The sequence below is a fragment of the Onychomys torridus genome, chromosome 15, assembly GCF_903995425.1.
Source record: "Onychomys torridus chromosome 15, mOncTor1.1, whole genome shotgun sequence".
NCBI lineage: Eukaryota > Metazoa > Chordata > Mammalia > Rodentia > Cricetidae > Onychomys > Onychomys torridus.
In genome coordinates this window covers 21,634,396-21,656,197 of record NC_050457.1, presented here as the reverse complement: position 1 = coordinate 21,656,197, position 21,802 = coordinate 21,634,396, and the positions used below count along the sequence as shown (strand labels likewise).

General features: G+C 43.5%; 1 protein-coding gene across 2 annotated transcripts in view; it reads left to right on the top strand.

Annotated features, from left to right (window-relative positions):
• The window catches only part of Arhgef28 (Rho guanine nucleotide exchange factor 28), a 328,408-nt gene that overhangs the window by 246,361 nt on the left and 60,245 nt on the right, over positions 1–21,802 (top strand). For both annotated transcript variants that reach the window (XM_036206820.1, XM_036206821.1), the window contains 10 exons: positions 521–644; positions 919–1,051; positions 7,013–7,068; positions 8,048–8,096; positions 9,890–10,034; positions 10,114–10,241; positions 11,906–12,046; positions 15,419–15,666; positions 20,155–20,277; positions 21,602–21,719. In XM_036206820.1, the coding sequence (XP_036062713.1) occupies positions 521–644; positions 919–1,051; positions 7,013–7,068; positions 8,048–8,096; positions 9,890–10,034; positions 10,114–10,241; positions 11,906–12,046; positions 15,419–15,666; positions 20,155–20,277; positions 21,602–21,719 (1,265 nt within the window). The remainder of the gene's footprint in view (positions 1–520; positions 645–918; positions 1,052–7,012; positions 7,069–8,047; positions 8,097–9,889; positions 10,035–10,113; positions 10,242–11,905; positions 12,047–15,418; positions 15,667–20,154; positions 20,278–21,601; positions 21,720–21,802) is intronic.

The window sequence follows — 21,802 nt, the reverse complement described above, 5'->3', positions numbered from 1 at the left end:
TCAAGTTGCGAATCACCTGGCTGCATGGGAGAGGCTGACCCTACAGATGCGTCATCTGTTTCTCAGCTGGTACCAACCAGGGAAATGCCTGTCTACTGAACACCACCCGCGTTTCCAAGACAATAAAATCACTTCCACGCAGTTATTTGGCTTCTCTGTGTCTCAGGAAATCTCTTGGTATATCAAACAGGTGGATGAGTTTTTTCAGGGCAAGATTATCAAAGTATTTCAGTAGAGCTTTCAGGAATATGGGAAAGTTGAAACAAAATAAACAACTACTTCTGTCAGATTCTACAGTTGTTAGCATTGCTATATGGTTGCTTTATCAAATCTAGTAGCCTGCTCATCTGTCTATAAGGTTATAAAGGGATATATTTTTAATTAAGAAACAGCTGTTTTTCTCCTTGCAACCACTTTAACCTAAAACAAAGTCTAGCCATGTTCATACAGACGTGTTTCATGCTGTCCTTTGGCCCCCATTAGGCCTATAAAGACTGGTCACAGAGTCCTTTCTTTGTAGAATCCAGGAAGAAGAATGGGATGAATACATCATTCCTGCAAAATCTGAGTCTGAAAAGTACAAAGTGAGCCGAACGTTCAGCTTCCTCATGAACAGGATGACCAGCCCTCGGAACAAATCTAAGGTAATCCAGGGGCTGCGCCTACCTGCTATCACGTCTAGGCGGCTTCAGTGCTCAGCAGTCAGTGGAGTTTCCACATGTGCCCCCTTTAGATCACCCGCCTTTGACTGTGTGTGCACCTTTCCAAGGGACTCTTGTCAGGTCATTAGAAATATTAAGGGGTACCCATGCAGGGGTCAGTCCATGTTGATGCATGAGTTCTGTAAGGATGCCCGCTGACAGCTGTTCCCTTTTTCATTTCCTCCCACTTTTCTGTTGTGACCCGCTGCTTCTGAAGATGAAAAACAAGGACGCGAAAGACAAAGAAAAACTGAATCGACACCAGTTTGTCCCGGGAACATTCTCTGGGGTTCTGCAGTGTTCGGGTTGTGATAAAACACTCCTGGGGAAAGAGTCACTCCAGTGTGCCAGTAAGTCCTTGGGTCCGGTGTGTGATGTGTCTTCTCTGCATCCTGTTAGCTCCCCAAGGGTAAAGCCACTGCTAACACTTTACACAAACCTCCTCTAGAGGGCCTCACATACCCTTGAGTGTTTGCCTTGCAGTGGTCAGCACTGGGTGTTCGGGACTCTTTGTCCACAGTTGATGACTTCTAGTCCAGGCCTCTCGCCCTCACTGTCTGCTGGATATCTCCACTGGGATGGCTCACGGCTCTTTGAATGTCGCAGGCCTGAAACTGAGCTCTTGATCCCATGTCGGTGCTTCCTGGCAAGCCGACCCTCCCATCACTGCAGACAGATACTCATGACAAGATTTGAGAGGGTTTGTTGATGGCTCCCTTTCTCTTACATGCGACAGCCAGCCCTTCGGCAACTCTGTTGGCTCTATTTTCAATGTGTATTTCAAACCCACCCACTTGTCACCCCACCACTACTCCCAGCTGCTCCAGAGCCACCATTCCAACAGGTCCCTTTGAACCTTTGCCACCTGTATTAGTTTTTCCGTTGCTGTGATAAACACCGTTGATGGGACCAGCAGGCCATTCTTTAATGACAGCTTCTTGACAGGAAGGACCAGGGGATCAGAAAATAAAGAAAGTAGGAAAAGTTTGGGCTCAGGAGGTCTTCCATAAGCTATGTGCTATGCCAAGTAAGTTTATTAAGAAGTACAGCATCTTATACACAGTTTGCAGGGGAAAGTGGGACAGAGTCAGCAGAAACTGTCATACAATGGGAAGAAATCAGCAGGAGGCTAACCAAGCAATGTTGCACAAAGGGAACAGAGGCCATCTCAAGTCCATCAGACAGATTGCACAAAACCTTGGGAACATTAACCATAACTCTTCAAGGTGGGGGGGAGTCACATTCTTGGCATCCAGAAAACTGTAGCTCCCCCAAGGCCTTGGCCCAAGCCATTACTGGCCTTGCCAAGCATATACCTGGGTTTAGAAAAGGAACTAAGTTCTTTCTCTATGCATCAGGGTCTCAGGGATAGTCCTAGACTGGCCTAACCCTCAATACACTGTGACCAAAAGCACCCCAGAAAGCAAGAGTTACTAACCTCACACATCCTGATCATAGTGCATCGTCGAGAAAATCCAAGACAGGAGCTCAAACAGGGCAAGAACTGAAGCAGGGACTGTGGGAGAATGCTGCTTGCTGGCTTGTTCTCTGTGGCTCACTCAACTTGCTTTTTATACAACCCAGGACCAGGAGTAGCAAGGCCAATAGTGGGCTGGGTCCTGCCACATCAATCACTAATTTAAAAAATGCCTGTAAGCCAATCTGATGGAGGTACTTTCTCAGTTGAGGGTCCCTCTCCTCAGATGACTTTAGTTTGAGTCGAATTGACCAAGAACTAACCAGGACACAAGATAAGGCTGTTTTCAAGGCATCTGCCAGGGGGAGGGGGATCCCCAATTTCTTACAGTGGCTACAAAGCCCTGTCTGGTCTGTTTCCCTTCTCTCTCCTTGCTCTCTTTGTTCTGGCCATACTGCCATCCTTACTGTTCTTCCAACAAGCCGGCCTCCTCTTGTCTTAGTGCCCTAGGCCTGACCACTCTGCCTTACTTGTCATTTCCCTCCTCCTTGAATCCCAGGCCTTATAATTCATCACCATCTGTGTTCTGGCATATTCTCCACATCATTTTCCTTGTCTGTCTCTTTCACCATGAGTTCTGAAAGGGGGAAGGGATGCATAGTCATTTTTCAAAGCCCCTGTAGGTGCCATCACAAAGCTGATCCTTAGGACTTAGGCTTAATGAATGCCTGCTAAGGTGAACTGATGTGTAAGCAAGACCCACCACTGTTGAGTCTGTTAAGTGCATGTTGATGGCATTGTGGCCAAAGCTGGAAATTGCTGAAAGTACTTCAGACATGTTCAGTTATCAAATCCATCATTGCTTTAAAAAAATAAGTGTAGGAAGACTGACAGAGATGTATGGCTTGAATAGAAACCTAAATTATCTAAACAATTTCTACCTGTAAAAACTTTGCTATTAATATATCATTTTTTATATTATGTACATTTAATATTGTATAAACTAGTGAGTTTTATTATGGCATTTCATACCATATACCTACATCATCTTCAATTCCCCACTGTCATATCCTGCTACCCCCTCTGATTGTTACCCTCCCTCTACCTCCAAGCCCCCCTCTATTCTCATGTAGAGTTTCTATAATTACTATCTTTCCATGTATACATACATACAAATATGCAGATACAACCTGAGTCCATTTAGTATTGCGCTTGTTTTGAGGGCTGAGCACCTGGCATTGGATAGCCACTTAGAGGGCTCCTCCCCAGGGATGTCTAATTCTCCCTCTCTCAGCATTAATTACTTATAGTCGCTCTAATGCTAACAAGTTTGCATCAGTCTTTAATGCTGGGATTTCATTTGATGATAATATCAAGAGTATTTAGTTATTTCTCATTGCACACTTTTTTCCATATTTTGACAATATAAATGAACATTTGTTTTCACACAGCTCTGCCAACATCACTGATTACTCCCTTAGATTAAATTGTGTAACCAGTATGAGTTAAAGTGTACACAGTGGTTTTTAGAATTAGTTTGGGTTACAAGGTCTTCACTGGGAGGGGAGTGTTGGTCTTCTGAACTTGGATTAATAGTACACTTTGACATTGGGTAGTAAACTACAGCAGTCTCTACTGTGTTAGGTGGATAATCATCATCTATGTATAAGAGTTAATAGCTCTAATCTCACAGACAAATACAATGTGAAACAGTACATTGTAGAAGTACTCAAAAGCTTAGTGCCATTTTCTCTGTTAGAGTCTGACATGCTAACAGTTCATACACATTGCAGTTCTGTAATATCCTCATGTATGCCCAGGCTTAGTTTCTCACGTTTTGATAAAACATTCCTGGCAGACAAACTTTAATTAATACTGCCGCACTTTGATGTCCTTTCTTGCCTTTTGTACTGAGTTCTGCTTGTTTCAAATTAAGGTTCCTCTTGCTTTTCCTTTCTGAGTGTCCCTTCACTGTTCCTGTGGTTTTCATCTTGGGGTGTATGTCTCCAATTTAGCTAGAGAGAATCTGTAATGTAACGGAAAGATCTTGTTTTTATAACAATGGGTTTTTCATATTTACATTTAATTTGACTGCTGCCAACTCTCTTTGATAGTCCCTGGCTGTTTTTCTTGCTGTCTGGCTCAGCACTTTAGACCATGTGTTGTTTGCTTTTGTTGTCTCCTGCAATTTGGCAAGATAAGGGCTTTTAATATCTACTAATGATAGTGTTATGGCTGCATAAGGCTCATAATTTAATCCAGTTTTATCTTCCTTACATGAGCCTCCTTCTCCCTCTATTAGTATACCTAATTGTTGTGTTGTTGCGTTCTCTTTGACATTGTAGGCTGGACATTTTGGGAATGACTTTGATACTTGAAGAACAACTCGATGTTTTCTTTCACTCCTGGGTGTATACTTACAATAGCCTTAAGACCCCTCCTCCCTCCTTCCCCCCTTTCTTCCTTCTTTCTGTTCTCTCTTCCTAGCTCTTTTTGTTTTGTCAAGCTAGGGTCTCTTGTAGCCCAGGCTGTCCTCAAACTTACTATGTAGCCAAGGTTACTTTGAGCTCCTGATCCTCCTGCCTCCATCTCCCAAGTACTGGGATTATAAATGTACACCACCAAGCCCAGCTTTCTCTTTTTAGCGTGGGTTGCTACTTACTTTTAGGCTGGAGAGATGCCTCAGTGGCTAAGAGTGGATTCTGTTCTTGCAGAGGACCTGAGTTTGGTTTCCAGAACCCATGCTGGGCAGCTTTTAACCACCTGTAAGTCCAGCTCCAGGGGGACCTGATGCCCCTGGCCTCTGTGAGCACCTTTGCTCAACTGAGCATTCCCACATACAAACACATAGACATAATTAATAAAAATAAATCTTCAAAAATGAAAAAAAAAACCCTTTGTCAATCCATTCTTTAGTCTTTACTTCTGATTCTTCTCTCAGGATAGGATGAGATGGGATAGTTTACTGAAACCTATGCACTTTGCTTATTTCATACTCAACATATAATTTACATGGCTAAATAAAACCTTAGCCCCAAGTCTTTCCCTTCAAGCTCCCTTCTACACAGTCCAGTCCAGTTGAGCATTTACTGCTACTGCAGGGCCTGTGTCAGCTGAGTCCTTTGTTAGTAGCCCCAATTTTCTCTACCTGTATGCCAAAGCACTTTTTCATCACACAGCTATTGTCAGAATGTGTCTACAGTGTGTATCATTTCATTGTTTTTGTTAGGAAATAGCGAGACTTTTGAGTTCGCTCTTGAGCTTGCTTGGCTAGCTTTCTGACATTCTTTCCGGTTGTAGCTTGGGCTACTCACTGCTCTGGCTTTGTTTCTTCTGGCTTTGTTCTTAGACAAGTGTCATCTCTGATATCTACATCTGGTCTATTTTATAATCACAATCTTCTTCACATCCGGGGATCTTTGAAGTCTGATTTCACAGCAGTGCTTTGATATCTTGGTCACACGGGACTGCTTCCATTCAGTTGGAAATCTGCTCTCACCCTTCACCTGTCTGGCAGTCTGTCTCACAAAGCCCCACTCTCCTCTCATCCTGTTGGACCACCCGCGTCCTGTTCTCCCTCTATGCCCTCAGGTTTGATTTCATGGGAACCTTTTCCCCTGCTTTCTCAGAAGCACATTTCAAAAATCTACATTTCCATCTCTGTCTCCAGGCCCGAGGCCCAGTGGCTGGCTCTTCCTGTGAGTTTCCCACTGAGCTTCCTTCACTGGTCTCTCAGAACCTCCACTTTTTCTTTCCTTCCATTGATTGGGAATAAGAGGAAAGAAAATGGATTTCAATGTTTGTCTGGAGAGCCAGGCTGTAGAGTCACCTTGCTCTGCTCATTGGCATTAGCTAGTTGGCTGAAATGCCTCTTTAGGACCACTGAAGGATGGTTTGAGGCTCAGCCTCCTGCCTGCCTCACAGTGGACTGCTGTGTCTTCTGCAGTGTGGCTTTGGTGAGCCGGAATGGGGTTTTTATGAACCAACTCCCAAAGACATTTCAGTTACAGAACAGGGGCTCCTCCTGAGAGATGCAGTGTAGAGGTGGGTGATGAGAGAGTGGCAAGTAGATAGGAAAGGAACATGACAGCCTCCAGACTACAGCCCCCATGGATGCCCGTGTACACAAAGACAGCCCAGTCTCTGTCCCTGTGGGCAGAAAGCTTGTCTTACCTCCCTTTAGGGAGATGAAGCCATATGAGCAAATGGCAAACTGTCTTCAACTAATTTGCCTGCTTCCAATTTCTTTCGTTTTTAAAGATTTATTTTTACTTTAAATTACATATATGTATGTGTGTGTGTGGGGGGGGGTGGCGTGTACTTTTGAGTGCAGTTGCCTGCAGAGGCTAGAAGAATGTGCTGGATCCTCTGGGGCTAGACTTACAGGTGGTTGTGAAACGCTGAATGTGGGTTCTGGGAACTGAATTCCAGTCTTTAGCAAGAGTGGTATGTGGCGTTAACTTTTAAACCATCCGTATAGGAATTTCTTCCTGTTGAAGCTGACAGTGCATTCTCTTTTTTTTCTGTCAGCATTATTGTAGACTTATTTCTTCCCATCCCCCTAGAGAGTTTGCCTGATCCTAGAGTTGAAGGTTGCTGTCAGTCAAGCCTCAGAGATCCCTGAGGATGTCATGCATACACTAGGAAGCGAGCTGTCAGGCAGACCCAGAGGTGTCTGGTACACTGCTGCAGGCTTTCTAATATATAAGGTAATTACAGACAATGAAAACTATCTCCAAGAAACTCAAAGTTCCCACGTGTGCGTAGGCTTGTGTGCAGCTATGCATCATTTAAATATTTGACTTCATAAAAGTGTGCACTTCTTTGTGTCATTTTTATAATAAATCTTAACTTCACTTACGTCAGATGGAAACGTTTGTGTCTTCTATTTCAGACTGTAAGGCAAATGCACACAAGGGCTGCAAAGACGCCGTGCCTCCATGTACCAAGGTAACTTCCCACGCACTGCAGAGTAAGCGTGCTCTGTTGCCTAGCTTCCTTGCTCGGGTGGTCTGCTGCTGGATACTGAACTCTTACTGCTGTTGGACTTACTGTTGCGGTGGTATCACATACTTAGAGTGTGTGACTATTCAGCTGTTCACGTTTAACACTAGAGAGACGGTCTGCTGGTGTGATGTGAGGTGGGCAGGCGAGGCTTTCCAGTAGAGCAATATTGTCAAGTAGCCATCTTCAGAATTACCCGGAAGGCTGTAAAAACCTCAGCTTCTAGGTCCCCTCCCAGGTTTTCAGATTCTGGAAGTCTGAGTGGGTCCTGGGGATGTGTGTTTCTAGCACATTCCCAGGGCGCCCCGCTGTGCTGCGAGCCTCCCAGGAGGCACCTAGCTGGGGTGCACATGTGGGACCGGGTTCCAAAGGTGATGGCAGTTGCTATTGCAGTCCTTTATTGCCACTCCACAGTCACGTGTGAGATGGGGGAGTTTGAGCAGGAGGCTCCTGCAGTGTGGGAGTGGGTGGTTGTTACAGAGCTCTGTGTTACCTGAGACACTTGAGGGTTGTCGTAGAAGGTGATGCCCCAGAGCGCGGGGTGGTCATCCTCGGCAAGAGGAATATGGAGAGGTAGACCGACACAGAGAAACAAGGCAGTGTTAGTAGAAGGCCTCCTCCAGGTCTGTGTGAGCTGTAGATGTTGGTTGTCCCGAGGATTCTAAGCCCTGAGCATTCATGAGCCTCATCTCCCATTCTTCCTGGCCCATTTCATTGTCACCACACTCTACTCTTGTTGCATTTACTGGTTTGTTTTTTGTTTTTGTTTTTGTTTTTTTTTTGCCTTGAATTCTTCTTTGAAATAAATAATAATGAATATGAAGTAGATAAGAACCCTATTCTGTGGTGTAACCATGGGTACATTCTTTGTAGCCCAGTGGTGCTTTGATCTTACTTTATGTGTTTCTAATATTTTTTTTACTAGAAATTCCAAGAGAAATACAACAAGAACAAACCACAAACCATCCTTGGAAGTAAGTGATGTGGGAAAATGACAAGAGCTTTTAAAAACGTAATGTATACCATACTTTTTCCATCGTAAAACTGCCTTGTGCTTTTGTTTTCTCATTAGACCAATTATTTCTTCTTCATAACATATGCATGGCATGATTTTTAGCTATGCAAAGAAGTCAAGAAGGATATAAACTTCTAGGTCAGCCTACGAGTTTCTGCATTGTATACTGAGCATGATCTGGGTATCACGGGGACTATATGGAGATAGTGTTACCTGATGGTCTCAATTCTGATGTTTTTTATTGGAATAGAGTCTATTGATTTAATCATTTTGGGGGTAAACAGAGACATTGCATTAAAGTACATGGTTTTATGTTTTCCTAATAGTGGCATATACCCACCTGTAGGGACATATGTTAAAGTCTCCTTAAGAGTCACATAGTTGAGTGGAAAGGAAGCTTTTGACTTTGGAATCCATCCATTCCCACTGGTCCCTGTGGTCCAGTGTTTTGGAGACCCTGTGCTTGGATTAGTTGCATTTGAGGCTGTAGTCTTTTTAACACCTTTAGTGTGATGCTGAAATTATAAAGCATGCTGAAGTTTTATTTGTATATTTCTAAATTTGATGGCTCTGCTGTTGTTTTAATTATACACTGCTGAGGTTTAAATAGTTGCTCTTAAACAGTCAGTAACTTTTGACACTTCCTCGTGTTACAAGCTCGTGTTACAAGTGAGGGGCCAGTCGTACTGACGTATCCTCAGTTTGAAACACATTTGCTTTATCATGAGAGGGTTTGTAAATTTCTTCTATCTGAAGTGGCTTTGCGTGTTAAGGGGCAGGAATTTCAAGCGCCTGGTCACTTTTCACTTCAGTGCAAGTGTGACTGGCATCTTGAACACCACTCTGGTGGGGACAATTAAGTGTGCTACGTCATGGTGACATGCTTTGCGTGTGGTGTCATGCAAGTTAGTTGGATCTCCCTTGTCACAAAGTCCCCTGCTTTGACCTGAAAATCTCCTGACATCAATCCTGAGATGCTTCTCGTTTTCATGAGGTTAAATGGATGGCTGAATAGATATTTAGAATTCAGACATGTAAATGCCATGGGCTCCTCTTCTTCATGTGGGATCCACGAGATGAAACCGGAGATGTGTGCATTTCCCCTGTCACGTCCTGGGATCTGGGTAACCATTTCTCCCCTTTACTCTAAAGCGTGGACTCAATAGCTACAACCCAAAGGGGCTAAAATACACACTCAGAGTTGTTTGTAGTTCACACCAATGTGAATGTGTCCGTATCCACTTGTTTTCAGTATATGCGAGAAAACAGCCCGGCTAGGCTTTGGGCTTCGTTTGCCTGAGAGTTTTGCTCCATAAGGAGTGGACTCTCTAGCATCATTCCTTTCCATGAGCTGCTCTCTGGATGCACATGCTTGTTTACACACACCATATGCATTATGCCAACAGAGCTAATAACACCTTGCATCTGTTTAAAGCTGGCTTCCAGGAGTACAAGCAGTGGTTTATGGGAAAGCTGGCCTGCGCTTCCCCATTCCATTCACCTGTTTGCTTGGGTCACCCTAGCCATCCACAGTCTCCCAGGGGAGGTGTGAAAGTAGGGCTGCAGCATGGGTGTTGGAAGGGGGAGAAGAGGAAGGGCCATCTGAAAAGTGCCAGGAAGTATCAGAGTGACTGGTTTCTCGGCTGGGCCACAACACATTAGAAGTGGCTGCTGCTTGAGGGTGTACCTGTCCGGATCGTCTGTGACTTAAGGCTGGCCCCTGAGCACATGGCGTATCTCCTGTGATTCCAGGTTCCTCAGTGAGGGACGTCCCACAGCCGGGGCTCTCCTTGCACCCTTCCTCCTCCATGCCTATTGGACTACCAGCTGGGAGAAAGGAGACCGCAGGACAGGGGCATCCGCTGTCCAGAAGCGTCCCAGGAACCACCTTGGAAAGGTGAGGCTCGGCACGCTGCTTCGCTTTCATGGCCCAGGGGTTGCTAGGGCTAACTCGTGCCCCCTTTTGTCTGCCCCAGCTTCAGGAGGTCAGTGGCATCTGTGGAGTCCGAGGGGGACGGTAACAGCTGGAGAAGCAGATCTCACTCCGATGAGCTGTATCAGTCCATGGGCTCTTCTCCCTCCACGGAGTCATTCATGATGGAAGGTGAGAAGATGTGTTGGCACGCTCCTGTCTCCGTGAGCATTTACTGATAGGAATACTTTGTGCAAGAAATAAGATGGAGGTGTATTAGTTTGATCTTTTTTTCATGTTTATGTGTATGCACATATGTATATATATATGCATGTTCACATGTGTATGGGTACATGTGTATGGATAAGAGAACATATATGTGGAGGCCTAACCCTGATGGTGGGTGTCTTTTTCAGTCACTCTCCACTTTATTTATCAAGGCAGGATCTCTCGAACCCAGAGCCCACCAATTCTAGTCAATACTGCTAGCCAGCTTACCCCGGGGGATCACCTGTCTGCCTCCCAAGTTCTGGGACTGCAGAGGCCACAGTGCCTGCCTGTCTGCTTTTGCACGGGTTGTGAGGGATCCAAACTCAGGTCCTTACCCTGGCACACCCAACACTTTGTCCGCTGAGCCGTCCTGTCAGCTCTCAGCTGACCTTGCAGAAGTTCTCTGGTGTCTACTTAAGTAGAACCCATTCTTCTTAAGGGTCTCAAAGCTACCCGAGTGTAGGAAAGCAACTTGTTGAGGGTGTGGAGGGAGGGAGGGACGGGGAGGCAGTTTACAGTACTCAGAGTGTACTTTAATGTATGAAATGTCAAAGAACAAATTCAATAGAACTTTTTTTTTTATGACAACTTAGTCTTGAGGGACACAGTCAGGAGTGACTGAGGAATTAAGAAGCCGTTTTTAAGTGGACACATTCCTAAGAGATGGATGTAATTTAAAAAAATGAAATGCACTGTGTAGTTATCATGGAAAATGTTCCACAGCTATTGAGAGAATGGAGTAGAATCCCCCATTCAAATACATATTTAATTACAACTATTTCTGCCTGGGCCACTGAGATAGTATATCCCACCTCTTGCCTGCTACTTCTGGGAAATAAAGCATTTTGGAGTTGTTTTGTAGGATCTAATTCAACCTGGGGGATTGTTTTTTGTTTGTTTGTTTCCCAGTTGCCTCTAGAAAGGAAGGCAAGCCACATGGAAGGAGGGAGCTGAGTAGAGAAGTGGATTCTGTTTCGTTAAAGTCTCTTGTCTTCTCATCTTTACAACACCAGTTGGGATCTCTAAGGAGGATTGTTTAGGGCAGATCGGCTTTAGTCTTCCTTGAAGATGTTTGTTCAGTGTGGGTGTATGTGCACGTGCACGTGTAGTTTTCTTCCTGAAAGGTTTGTTTATATGTGTTTAGCTCTATCCGAAAAATTTATACTTGAGGGATTTAAGCCTCGCACTGGTTTGCCAAGTGGAGGCTAAACCAAGTGGACAAGTTCGAATTCAGATTTGAGACAACTGTATAAAATAACCCAGGCCAAAAGAAGGTCAGCGAGATCAAGTCTCTGTAAGCGGGACGTGGGCTGTGAAGGTTATCGAGTCCAACAAGCCCAGGCATCTCTGGGGTTCTCACACCTCCCTGTACTCTTGCTGCAACACTGCTCTTCTTCACTCCTGTGGAAGTTGTGTTGCTTTGGGCTGTTTCCTCTCTGGTTTTCAGGCACTTTGTGTCTGCGCTGTACCATCCCTGCTGGGGCCTTTCTGGGCTTCTGGCAGGTTTGAGCCTTGAGAGCCCGGTCTCGGAAGACCTCTTTGTGATGGACGCATTGTGCACTGTGTTTCTGGCTTTTCTTTTCTAGATGTTGTGGACTCCTCTCTGTGGAGCGACCTCAGCAGCGATGCCCAGGAGTTTGAAGCCGAGTCTTGGAGTCTCGTGGTAGACCCTTCCTTCTGCAGTAGGCAGGAGAAGGATGTCATCAAAAGACAGGATGTCATTTTTGGTAAGCATTTCGAATATGCCCCTGGGGCGGAAGCACCAGGGTTTGGAGGAAAGAGCATGGGCGGTGATACTGTCCAGACCTGGGTTCCAGCCTAGTTTGGCCATTTTCCAACCGTCTGACCTCAAACAAACTCTGCAGCTCACCTGGGCCTCAGTTTCCCTGTCTGTAGAACAGAGATGATAATAATACTCAGGTATAAAATATTGTTCCAAGGCTTAAATGCAACCTTGCATGTACAGATATCAAGGAAATTTGATTTCCTCTACCCTCAGCACATCTCCTTGAGTATGGCCTCTAGATACTTTCCCACTTCTTCATGTAAGAGCCACAGTGAGCTTTCATATACTTGCTGCAGACATCACAGCTCCGCATATGGCCTACAGTTGACTGTCCATGCCAGGGTACCAGTGCCTGTATAAGGTGTGCAGGAGCTTGCAGCTGGGGTAGGCAGCATTTGTGTGCCTCGGTCCTTAGTATCCAGTTCAGTGGCAGTGAGATTTCACCATGGTACACTTCCGGGAGTGAACGCGGTCTGAAGTAGACACGGTTGATTAGGAAGATCCAAAGTGCAAAGAATGCAGTAAAAGTAGTTTCAACAAGACACCCCACTTTGTAGCCAGCTCAGGGTCTTCATTGTCTTTGACCTGTGTTTTCCTGTCCTCTGCTAGGAGGTCACCCTCACACACGATCAGGCACAATCTCCCCATGCAGGTAGGTTATCACAGGTCATGTGGCCTTTGGTGTCAGAAAGGTTTGACCCACAGGGCAGCTCTTTCCCCTCTGTTTCTCATTGCTCTGCTTCTAAAGATGAAGAAAGCTGGCATAGTGGTTCCTGCTAGGAACCCCACACTGGGAAGGACTGAGCATCTGAGACCAGCCAGAGCTACCTAGCACCTAGCAAGATTCTGTCCCAAACCTCAAACAAAAACCAAACCAAACCAAACCAAACCAAACAAAACAAAAAGCCGGACATTGTGGCACACTCCTTTAATCCCAGCACTAGGGAGGCAGAGACAAGTGGATCTCTGTGAGTTTGAGGCCAGCCTGGTCTACAGAGCGAGATCCAGCACAGGTACCAGAACTACACAGAGAAACCCCGTCTCGAAAAACCAAAAGAAAGAAAGAAAGAAAAAAAGATTCTGATCCAAACCCGAAACCAATGAGAATAGAACAGGGCCAGAGAGTACTCAGTGGCAGGGTGCTTTCCCAGCATGCCCTGGATTTTATGCTCTGTGTCACTCTCCTACCCCAACACACAGAGGAGGAGAGGGATACCCCCACAACACATGCAAAATGGTGGGGGATATTATTCCTTCTCGGTTCAGTCATAATGAGTAAATTAGTTAAAGAATCAAATGAAATGATAGGGGTAAGTCAAAGGGGTGCTGACAGTGTGGGAGGAAATACAAATTCTTTGAAGTTGTGGGTCCTAATGAAAGAGGTTTCTGCCTACGATGAAGTAGAAATGCTGTATCTCGACCTATTTCCTCTCCATGGCTGGTACTTCAGATTCTGTCTGCAAACATGGGGGTTATTTGGGGGCTTGTGCAGAACTTGTCTTGTATTCCTGCATGCTGAGGGTTACAGTTTTCTCTCATAGTGGATTTGAAAAGTTGAGAAATAATCCTCATATCATAAAATTACACCCCATATGCAATCAGGTGGTTTTCAGTGTATTCCCCAAAGTTGTGCAGCCATAAAGCATTCCAATTCCAGAATATTTGCATCAATTCAAAAAGAAACCTTCTACCTGTTAGAACTCACTTCCCATTTCTCTTTTTCCCCTCTGGGTTTGGGCAACCGCTAATCTACTCTTTGTCCTGTGCGTCACTTTGTGTGTGTGTGTGTGTGTGTGTGTGTGTGTGTGTGTGTGTGTGTCTCCATGTTTGATTACTTTACACGATCTTTGCAAGGATCATCATATGTACTTCATTCCCTTTTTAAAGTCAACTAATGTCCCTTTTTTTTTTTTTTTAAATCTGATCATTAGTGGATGGACATTTTGTGCTTTTCTTTTTTTTTTTTCTCTGGCGGTCATATGTAACGTCCCTTTAAAGCTTTTGGTGATTGCAGGTTGTTTACTCAGGCAGCTGCAGCTTCTCAGATCTTTGCCAATGTAGGTGGGTTCTAGTCACTCCCCACCTTCACCTTCAACATGCGTTTATTGCCCATCTTTTCTTCTTATAATTAGCCCAGTGTGTGTGATGTGCTGTGTGATTTTGATTTGCAATTCCCCACTGAGGATATTGAACTTGGTTGGAGGGTGATGAGGGTAGGGGTGACTGTGGGGAAGGGGGTAATAATCTCACACAAGGCCTTTTGCCTTAGAGACAAACCTTCTATTACTAACTGTTTTATCCCAAACCCTGTTGGATAACTTTTTGGGTACTTAGTGGCCATTTGCTTATGTTTTTGAAGTAATAACTATTAAACTCCTTTGCCCATTTTTAAATTCTTGAAAATATTTACTTATAAGACTTTTTCATATATGCACATGATAGTTTTTATATATGTGTGTGTGTGTGTGTGTGTGTGTGTGTGTATGATATATAATCATCATTTTCCTCTGGAGAAAATGGAATTTTGGAAAATGGTCAGGTGACAGAAAGAATCCACTATTGTAAATCCTTAGGAAACTTTATTACGTTTTGTTTATTTCACTAGTTTATTTCATATCACCTGTCTAATTATGCATGCACTCAACACAAAAAGCAGGGAAAGACTTCTCTCCAACAACCTGTTGTATTTTATGGAGCATTGGCAGGGGAGTCAAAGCTATTGGAAACATTGGCCTCCTAGCTGCTGCCCTTGGCTCTCATCCGTGGGCCCTCTTCTGATATCTGGACAATTAAATATTTGGACTGTAAATGTTTAATCATCACTGACTTTTATTTTGGGAAAAATGGTCCTATTAGTCTTGAACATTTCCTCATTCTTACTAGTGTAGTGTAGAATTGAATTGCAAAAGACACATGTGGGGCTTTTTGTCTGTTTGCTTGTTTGTGACAGATAAAAATTTGATTAAATTACCTTTATTTTAACTGGCATTATGTACAGTTTTGTAACTCAGTATAGTGTGATCAAAACCTGAATTTGTATGTGAAGGAAGTTGCTAGCATTAGTCAGGAGGATGAACAAAGAACCATGAAATGATACAAAAAGGACTAGATACTCATGACTATTGAGTATCTCCATCGGTCCGGTCTGTGAAAGGTGAATGGCTAGGAGGTCGACAAATTAAAGGCTGTGATTCTGAATTCTTTTCTCTGAAGTGTCTGTGCCCGAGTGTTTGTGGTAATGTCGGGAAGGCTGCATGCCCAACAGGCATGTTACAGAGCTCTCAGCTGGATGATGCGTGTGCTCGCATTTCAGAGCTGATGCAGACGGAGGTGCACCACATCCAGACGCTGCTCATCATGTCTGAGGTCTTCAGGAAGGGCATGAAGGAAGAGCTGCAGCTGGACCACAGCACGGTGGACAAGATCTTCCCCTGCTTGGATGAGTTGCTGGAAACCCACAGGCATTTCTTCTTCAGCATGAAGGAGCGTAGGCAGGAGTCCTGCACCAGCAATGACAGGAACTTCGTGATCAACCGAATTGGAGATATTCTGGTTCAGCAGGTAAGAAGGGTGTCAAAGCTGGTCTCAGAAGCCTAAGCGTTTGCAGAAACTTGCCTCCCCCACTAGATTTATTTGTTTTATATGTATGAGTGTTTTGTCTGCATGCATGTCTGTGCACTATGTGCATGTCAGATGTCCACTGAAGTCAGAAGACAGACAGTATTGACCCCCTGGCACTGGAGTTACAGATGGTTGTGAGCTACCATGTGGGTGATGGGAAAGGAACTCAGGCCCTTGCAAGAACAAGTGCTCTTAATCTCTGTGCCTTCTGTCCAGCCGTGGTTTGCAGACTCTTTATTGATTAAAAACTCTTGGAGAAATGAATTGATTTCATTATAGCTATTGCTAGGTGGGGACGTGGGCTTTCTTTTATTGGGTGTTGGTTGTTCCTGGCTCTGTAACAGATGTCAGATAGCTCCTGACAGTCAGTGACTGCCTCCTCGGCATGGCTTGGATTAGTCTATTGTCTCCACCAGCAAGCACAGTCATAACTGAATTCCATGGACTTTCTGATGTGAAAGAGGGCTTCTTATAGCATAGGTACTCCACGGTGATATTATGAAGCTTGGCTTCAAGTCAAATGCTGGCTCACCCTAGGAAGAGGGATATAAATTCTTTATAGTTAGCCTAGAAGACAGGATAAATAAATCTCCCTCCAGGTGTTTGGGATTTGGGGAACATCACTGAGAATAGGTTGTGCAGTCGGCTAATACAGTAACAGCAGCCACCTGCATTTGGCAATGGCATTGACTCCATATCTCTCTGCAGGGGTTCTTGTAAAAAGCATGCTCACTCAGAGTGAGGTACCATTTTGATGTGGAAGAAACTGTGTGCTCCCTATGTGTCTCATTTCACTTTCATAGCATTGTGAGGCGGGTGCTGTTTTCCCACTGTGTAGATATAGATGTAAGCACCAGGGTTAATGACTTCCTCTAGCCGCCACACATCTCACAGGTGATGTACCTGGGACAGAGGTCAAAATCTGCTCTATCGTCAAGATGAACCAAGAACTTTAGCAAACCACAGGAAAGCCTTTACTGTCAGGAGACCGCAAACCCCGGGGAGGGGGCGGGGTCTTTTCATTTGTTTGTTACCATAGTCTAACACCTATAGGGAATTCTTGGACTTGGAGTATTTATTGAATGATTGACTCACTTAAAAGGAGGAGGAGGAGGAGGAGAAAGAAAGAAAGAAAAAGAAAGAAAGAAAGGAAGGAAGGAAGGAAGGAAGGAAGGAAGGAAGGAAGGAAGGAAGGAAGACAGCTCAGGAATTCAGTGGGCTGCCAGGCTTTGGGTTGGAATGCCTATGGCATTTGGGGAAGTGTCTGGAGTTGTCCTCTGTCACTTTAATATGACTTTTATAAGTAGTGCCACCTTCTCTAAGGATTTTAGTATTTTAAATGCTCTCATGCTATCCTAGGTAGCCATGGAGATAAGCTATTATCTATATGTGAAAGGTGGAGGAATTGGATTCTCTGATGGTTTAGCTGTGATTACATACAGCATTTTAGATGCACATACACATGCAAGGACCTGTCCCCTCGTAGCTGCTTTTTCATGTCTCACAACGGGAAAGTCTGTATTAGTGAAAACTTCTCTTTTAACCAAAGAGGGACCTGCTTTGCAGCTTATAGCCTGAGACCCATTCTGTCCCCATGATCCACCCAATACAGGGTGACATAAAGGACTTTTCGACTCAGTTTAAATAAAAACACTGAAAAGGAAGGATTATAATTTTGCCATTTGAAATTACCTGAGTTTCTATTTCATTTATATCAATAGTCATGATTTTTCTCTTTTTAAATTCTAATCATTGGAACTGGTTTTATTCTTTGATTTTTTTTTTTTTTTCATACTTAGTGGCAACGTGCGTCTTTATCAGTTCTGTATTTATTTAATTTGTGTGGATAAAGCAGCAGCCCAAACTGGGTCATTGTCATCTTGTGACATGGACTTAGTGGCCTAATGGTTAGAGCATAGATTTCTCTTTTGGGAAAGGGAAGGAGAGAAAAGGATGAGCCTGTGTTCCTGTTCCTGGTTGGTATGCACGGTGTGTGGCCAGAGTTCCTGCATAACCAGCTAACAGTGTCCTCAGAGAGTGGTGCCAGGGACTCTGCCTCACGGGGACAAAGGAGGAGACGGCGTTTAGGGTGTAGGAAGGCAGACTGGGAACATCCTGGAGTCTAACTAGACATGTGCTTCAGAAGGCAGGGTGGAGTGTGATAGTAGGCAGTCAGCAGGAACTCTCGTGTGGGCGGGAAATTGTGGATAGGATCCAAACCAATCAGGTTTTTTATGTTGTTTTAACTTCAGGGACATAAGGCTTACCCGAAAGTTGTTAAAAATGAGGCTCAGTGTTCTGTCTCTCAGTGGTTCCCATAGGAACGGGCTGAGATCTGAGATTTGCTATGTAAAATTTTAATTGTTTGCATTATCTCTCCTCCAACAATAACACCTTCCAAAACTACCACACCACAGTCTGGATACTGACATCCGTACTGTCAAGACGATGCTCTTATCACAAGAGTCCCTGTTTATACGTACGCATGCCTACTTCCCTCTTGCCCTTGCTTCTCCTCCTCTCTAAGTCCTGGAAACTCTTTATTTCTGTCATTTTGTCATCGTCAAAAACATCATATAAATGGAATTGTGTAGGATGTGGTCTTTAGGGAATTGGCACAATTCTTTTAATCATGTCAGTGGTTCTGTGTGTCAGCAGTTTGTTCTTTTTTCTGGTGAGTAGTATTCCACATCAGTCTGTTCTTTTTTCCTGGTGAGTAGTATTCCACAGCAGTTCATTCTTTATTCCTGGTGAGTAGTATTCCATGGCATGGACGTACCCTACTTTGATTAATTGCTTACTTGTAGGAGGACATCTTGCTACTTTTGGTTTATACCCATTACAGATCAAATTGCCATGTTTAGGTACAATTTTTTTGTTTGTTTGTTTTTTTTTGTTTACAGATCCAAAATTTGCCTTTGTTGCAATAAATTCCTAAAAATGCAATTTCTGGATTTCCTAGTTAGTTTTCTATGAGTTTTGTAAGGTTGGAGTTCTCTTTTTGGTTTATCTTCTTTTCTATTTTTGTACAATCATTAAAAGGCCATCCTTCCCCCATTGAGCTGGGTTTTGAACCTTTGCCAAAAATCTCTTGTCCATGCTGGGTTTCTTTTCTGTTCTGCTGAGCACTGGATCTGCATCTTTCCATTATGGCTTGAAAACGGGAGCTGTGCAATAATCTAGAAAATTGAACACTGGAGTCTTCCTACTGTACTGAGATGTTTTTAGATGTTTTCTTTTCTTTGCATTTCCTGTACACTGAAGAAGAATCTTGCGCATATTTATAAAAAGCTAGCTGTGATTTTGATAACATTTGGGTTAAACCTGTATTGTCTACCTGGGGAAAATTAACACCTTTATTATTTTGATCCTTCCATTCTGTGAACTTGGTAAAGCTCTCTATTCATTTAGATCACAAAACTTAAAAAAAAAAAAAAAAAAAAAAAAAAAAACTATATGCACACGGATGTTTTGCCTGCATGTACATCTGTGAACTATTTCCACACATGATGCCGGCAGAGGTCAGAAGAGGGCATCAGATCCTCTGGAACTGGAGTTACAGAAAGTTGTGTGGGTCCATGTGGGAAGCAAACCTCTGTATTCTACAAAAGCAGCCAAGTGCTCTAAACTGCTAAGCTGTCTGGCCCCTAGTCATTTAGATTTTTGAAGTATCAGTATTGTGTAGTTTTCAGTAGACAAATGTGTTTTGTTAGACTTTATTTTAACCATTGTGGTTTAGGGGCCATCTCTTCTGACATAGTATCATCAGCACAGATATAACTGAGCAAAAGAGAAAAGGCCAAAGATGATGGAATGCATTTTAAATCTTTTCTGGGGAGGCTTTCTGTTGCAATGACCTTCCTTGTGGGCACAATCATGTAGAGCTATCGTGTAGAGCTGTCGTAGTCTTAAAAACAAAAACCACAGCTAACCAGAGTTATGCAGCCAACCCTCCCAACACTACCCCATGTCTCTGAATTTTATGAAGCTCTCCCTGCAGGTCAGGCTGATGGAAACATTCAGTCCACATCTTTCCTTCTCCCCTCAGTTAATAAAATAGCATTCTGGTTATTCTCCATTCTCTTCTCATCATGGCTAACAATCCCCTGCCTGTGATCCACTTGTGACGTCAGACATTCAATGTAAAAAGTAATACTACTACAAGTTTTAACACATTGCATGAAATGGAGCAAACATTAAGACACTGGATGTTTTTCATTGGGCTGTTTGATTAGTTTAGTACAATATGATCCTGTTATGTTGGCCCTTACTACTTAATCATTTTCTTTTATTTTAAGAAGTATCTGGGGGAAGGAGAGTGATTGTATTTGGGAAATCTGTGATGTTTTGAAATACACAAAAACTCCATGTTCTTTTCTCTATGCATGTCATGGGTGCATTTATAAACCGTTATGGAAATGTGCTCAGTTTTCAGAAGAAAATGCAAGCAAAATGAAGAAGATCTATGGAGAATTCTGCAGCCATCACAAAGAAGCCATGAGCCTCTTTAAAGAGCTCCAGCAGAACAAAAAGTTTCAGAATTTTATTAAGGCAAGTGTTGTTCAACTTAATTATAGGGTGGGAGGTCACTGTGGGGCGATAGTTCATGTTTGGGTCTTAATGAGCTAAAGAAGTTTCATATCTCAGTTCTAGTTCTCAGGGGAAGGAGAAGGAAGTGATGGGTGTATGGCAAAGATGGAGAGTCTGATGGTAGTGAAATATTCTCCTTAACCATTGTGTTTGCTAGCTTGTATCGGTAAGGTCATAGTCCCCAGGCCTCTGAGAATATTGGCAGTGTTCTGGGAAGTGGTTTCACACCCTGACAAGTTCTGTATCAGAAAAACCAAAGCAAAAGCAAAGAGAGGATCTGTTTATCCCATGAATTTGCTTCAGAGTGGATTAATTTGACCCAAATCCATGACATCATATGATTTCATCTACGTCTTTCTAAACACTTTTAAAGTATTGTGGTAACATTACACACTTAAATTATCCGTCATTTTCTAATCTTCAATTTTTACTGTTCATCTCTTGAAACTGCATTGTTAAGCCAGGACCTGGCCAAAGTTCATTGTTACATATGTCTGTTCTCTCTGTCTCTGTCTCTGTCTTTCTCTCTCTCTCTCTCCTTTTCTTTTTCTTTTTCTTTTTTTTTTGTTGTTTTGTTTTGTTTTTTGTTTTTCCGAGACAGGGTTTCTCTGTGTAGCCTTGGCTATCCTGGAACTTGCTCTGTAGACCAGGCTGGCCTTAAACTTACCAACATCTGCCTGCCTCTGCCTCCTGGGATTAAAGGCATGTGTCACCGCTACCTGGCTTGTAGTTAGTCTCTTATACCCTTTAACTTGAATTCTCTTCCTCCCTTCTTTCCCTACCTTTCATGTTTATTTATAGAAGAAATTTGCCCAAGCTTCCGGGTCCTATATTTTTGATTTGCCAGTCTCTGAGTTCTACCAGATTTCCTTTCTGGTTTTCATGTGCAATGGGACTTTAAGAATATTTGGAAATGTTTAGGGGGAGGATTGCTCTGTGAGAAGGGACTTTAAGTGACGGTGTGTAAGAGAAAAAGGTGGAGGAAGACACGTTAGAGAAACAGTGAACATGAACACGTTCAGATTTCCGTTGTTGTCCAAAAGCCTTTGCCAACCCTGAAACCTGAGAGTCAGTCCATTTGGAGATGAGAAGTGCATCAGTATAACTTGAAACTTACCCACACCTTGGGGTTTGGTGGTTAACAACCAAAATACAAAATGTAACGGCAATGTGTCCATTTTAACTAATGGTGGCAGTGAAGTGTGGACAAATCATAAAGTTGTAGATTTTGAATTATTCTCAAGCAAAATCATTGGTGTATATAAAAATATGTATACTTTTCAAGATCCGAAATAGCAACCTTTTGGCTCGCCGCCGAGGAATCCCAGAGTGCATCCTGCTCGTCACCCAGCGCATCACAAAATACCCGGTCTTGGTGGAGAGGATCCTGCAATATACAAAGGGTGAGAAATGGCTGCTAGGAGAACTTTCGTCTCTCCTGTTAGTTTTAATCACACCTGAGGGGTCCTAAGGAGCCTCGAATGCT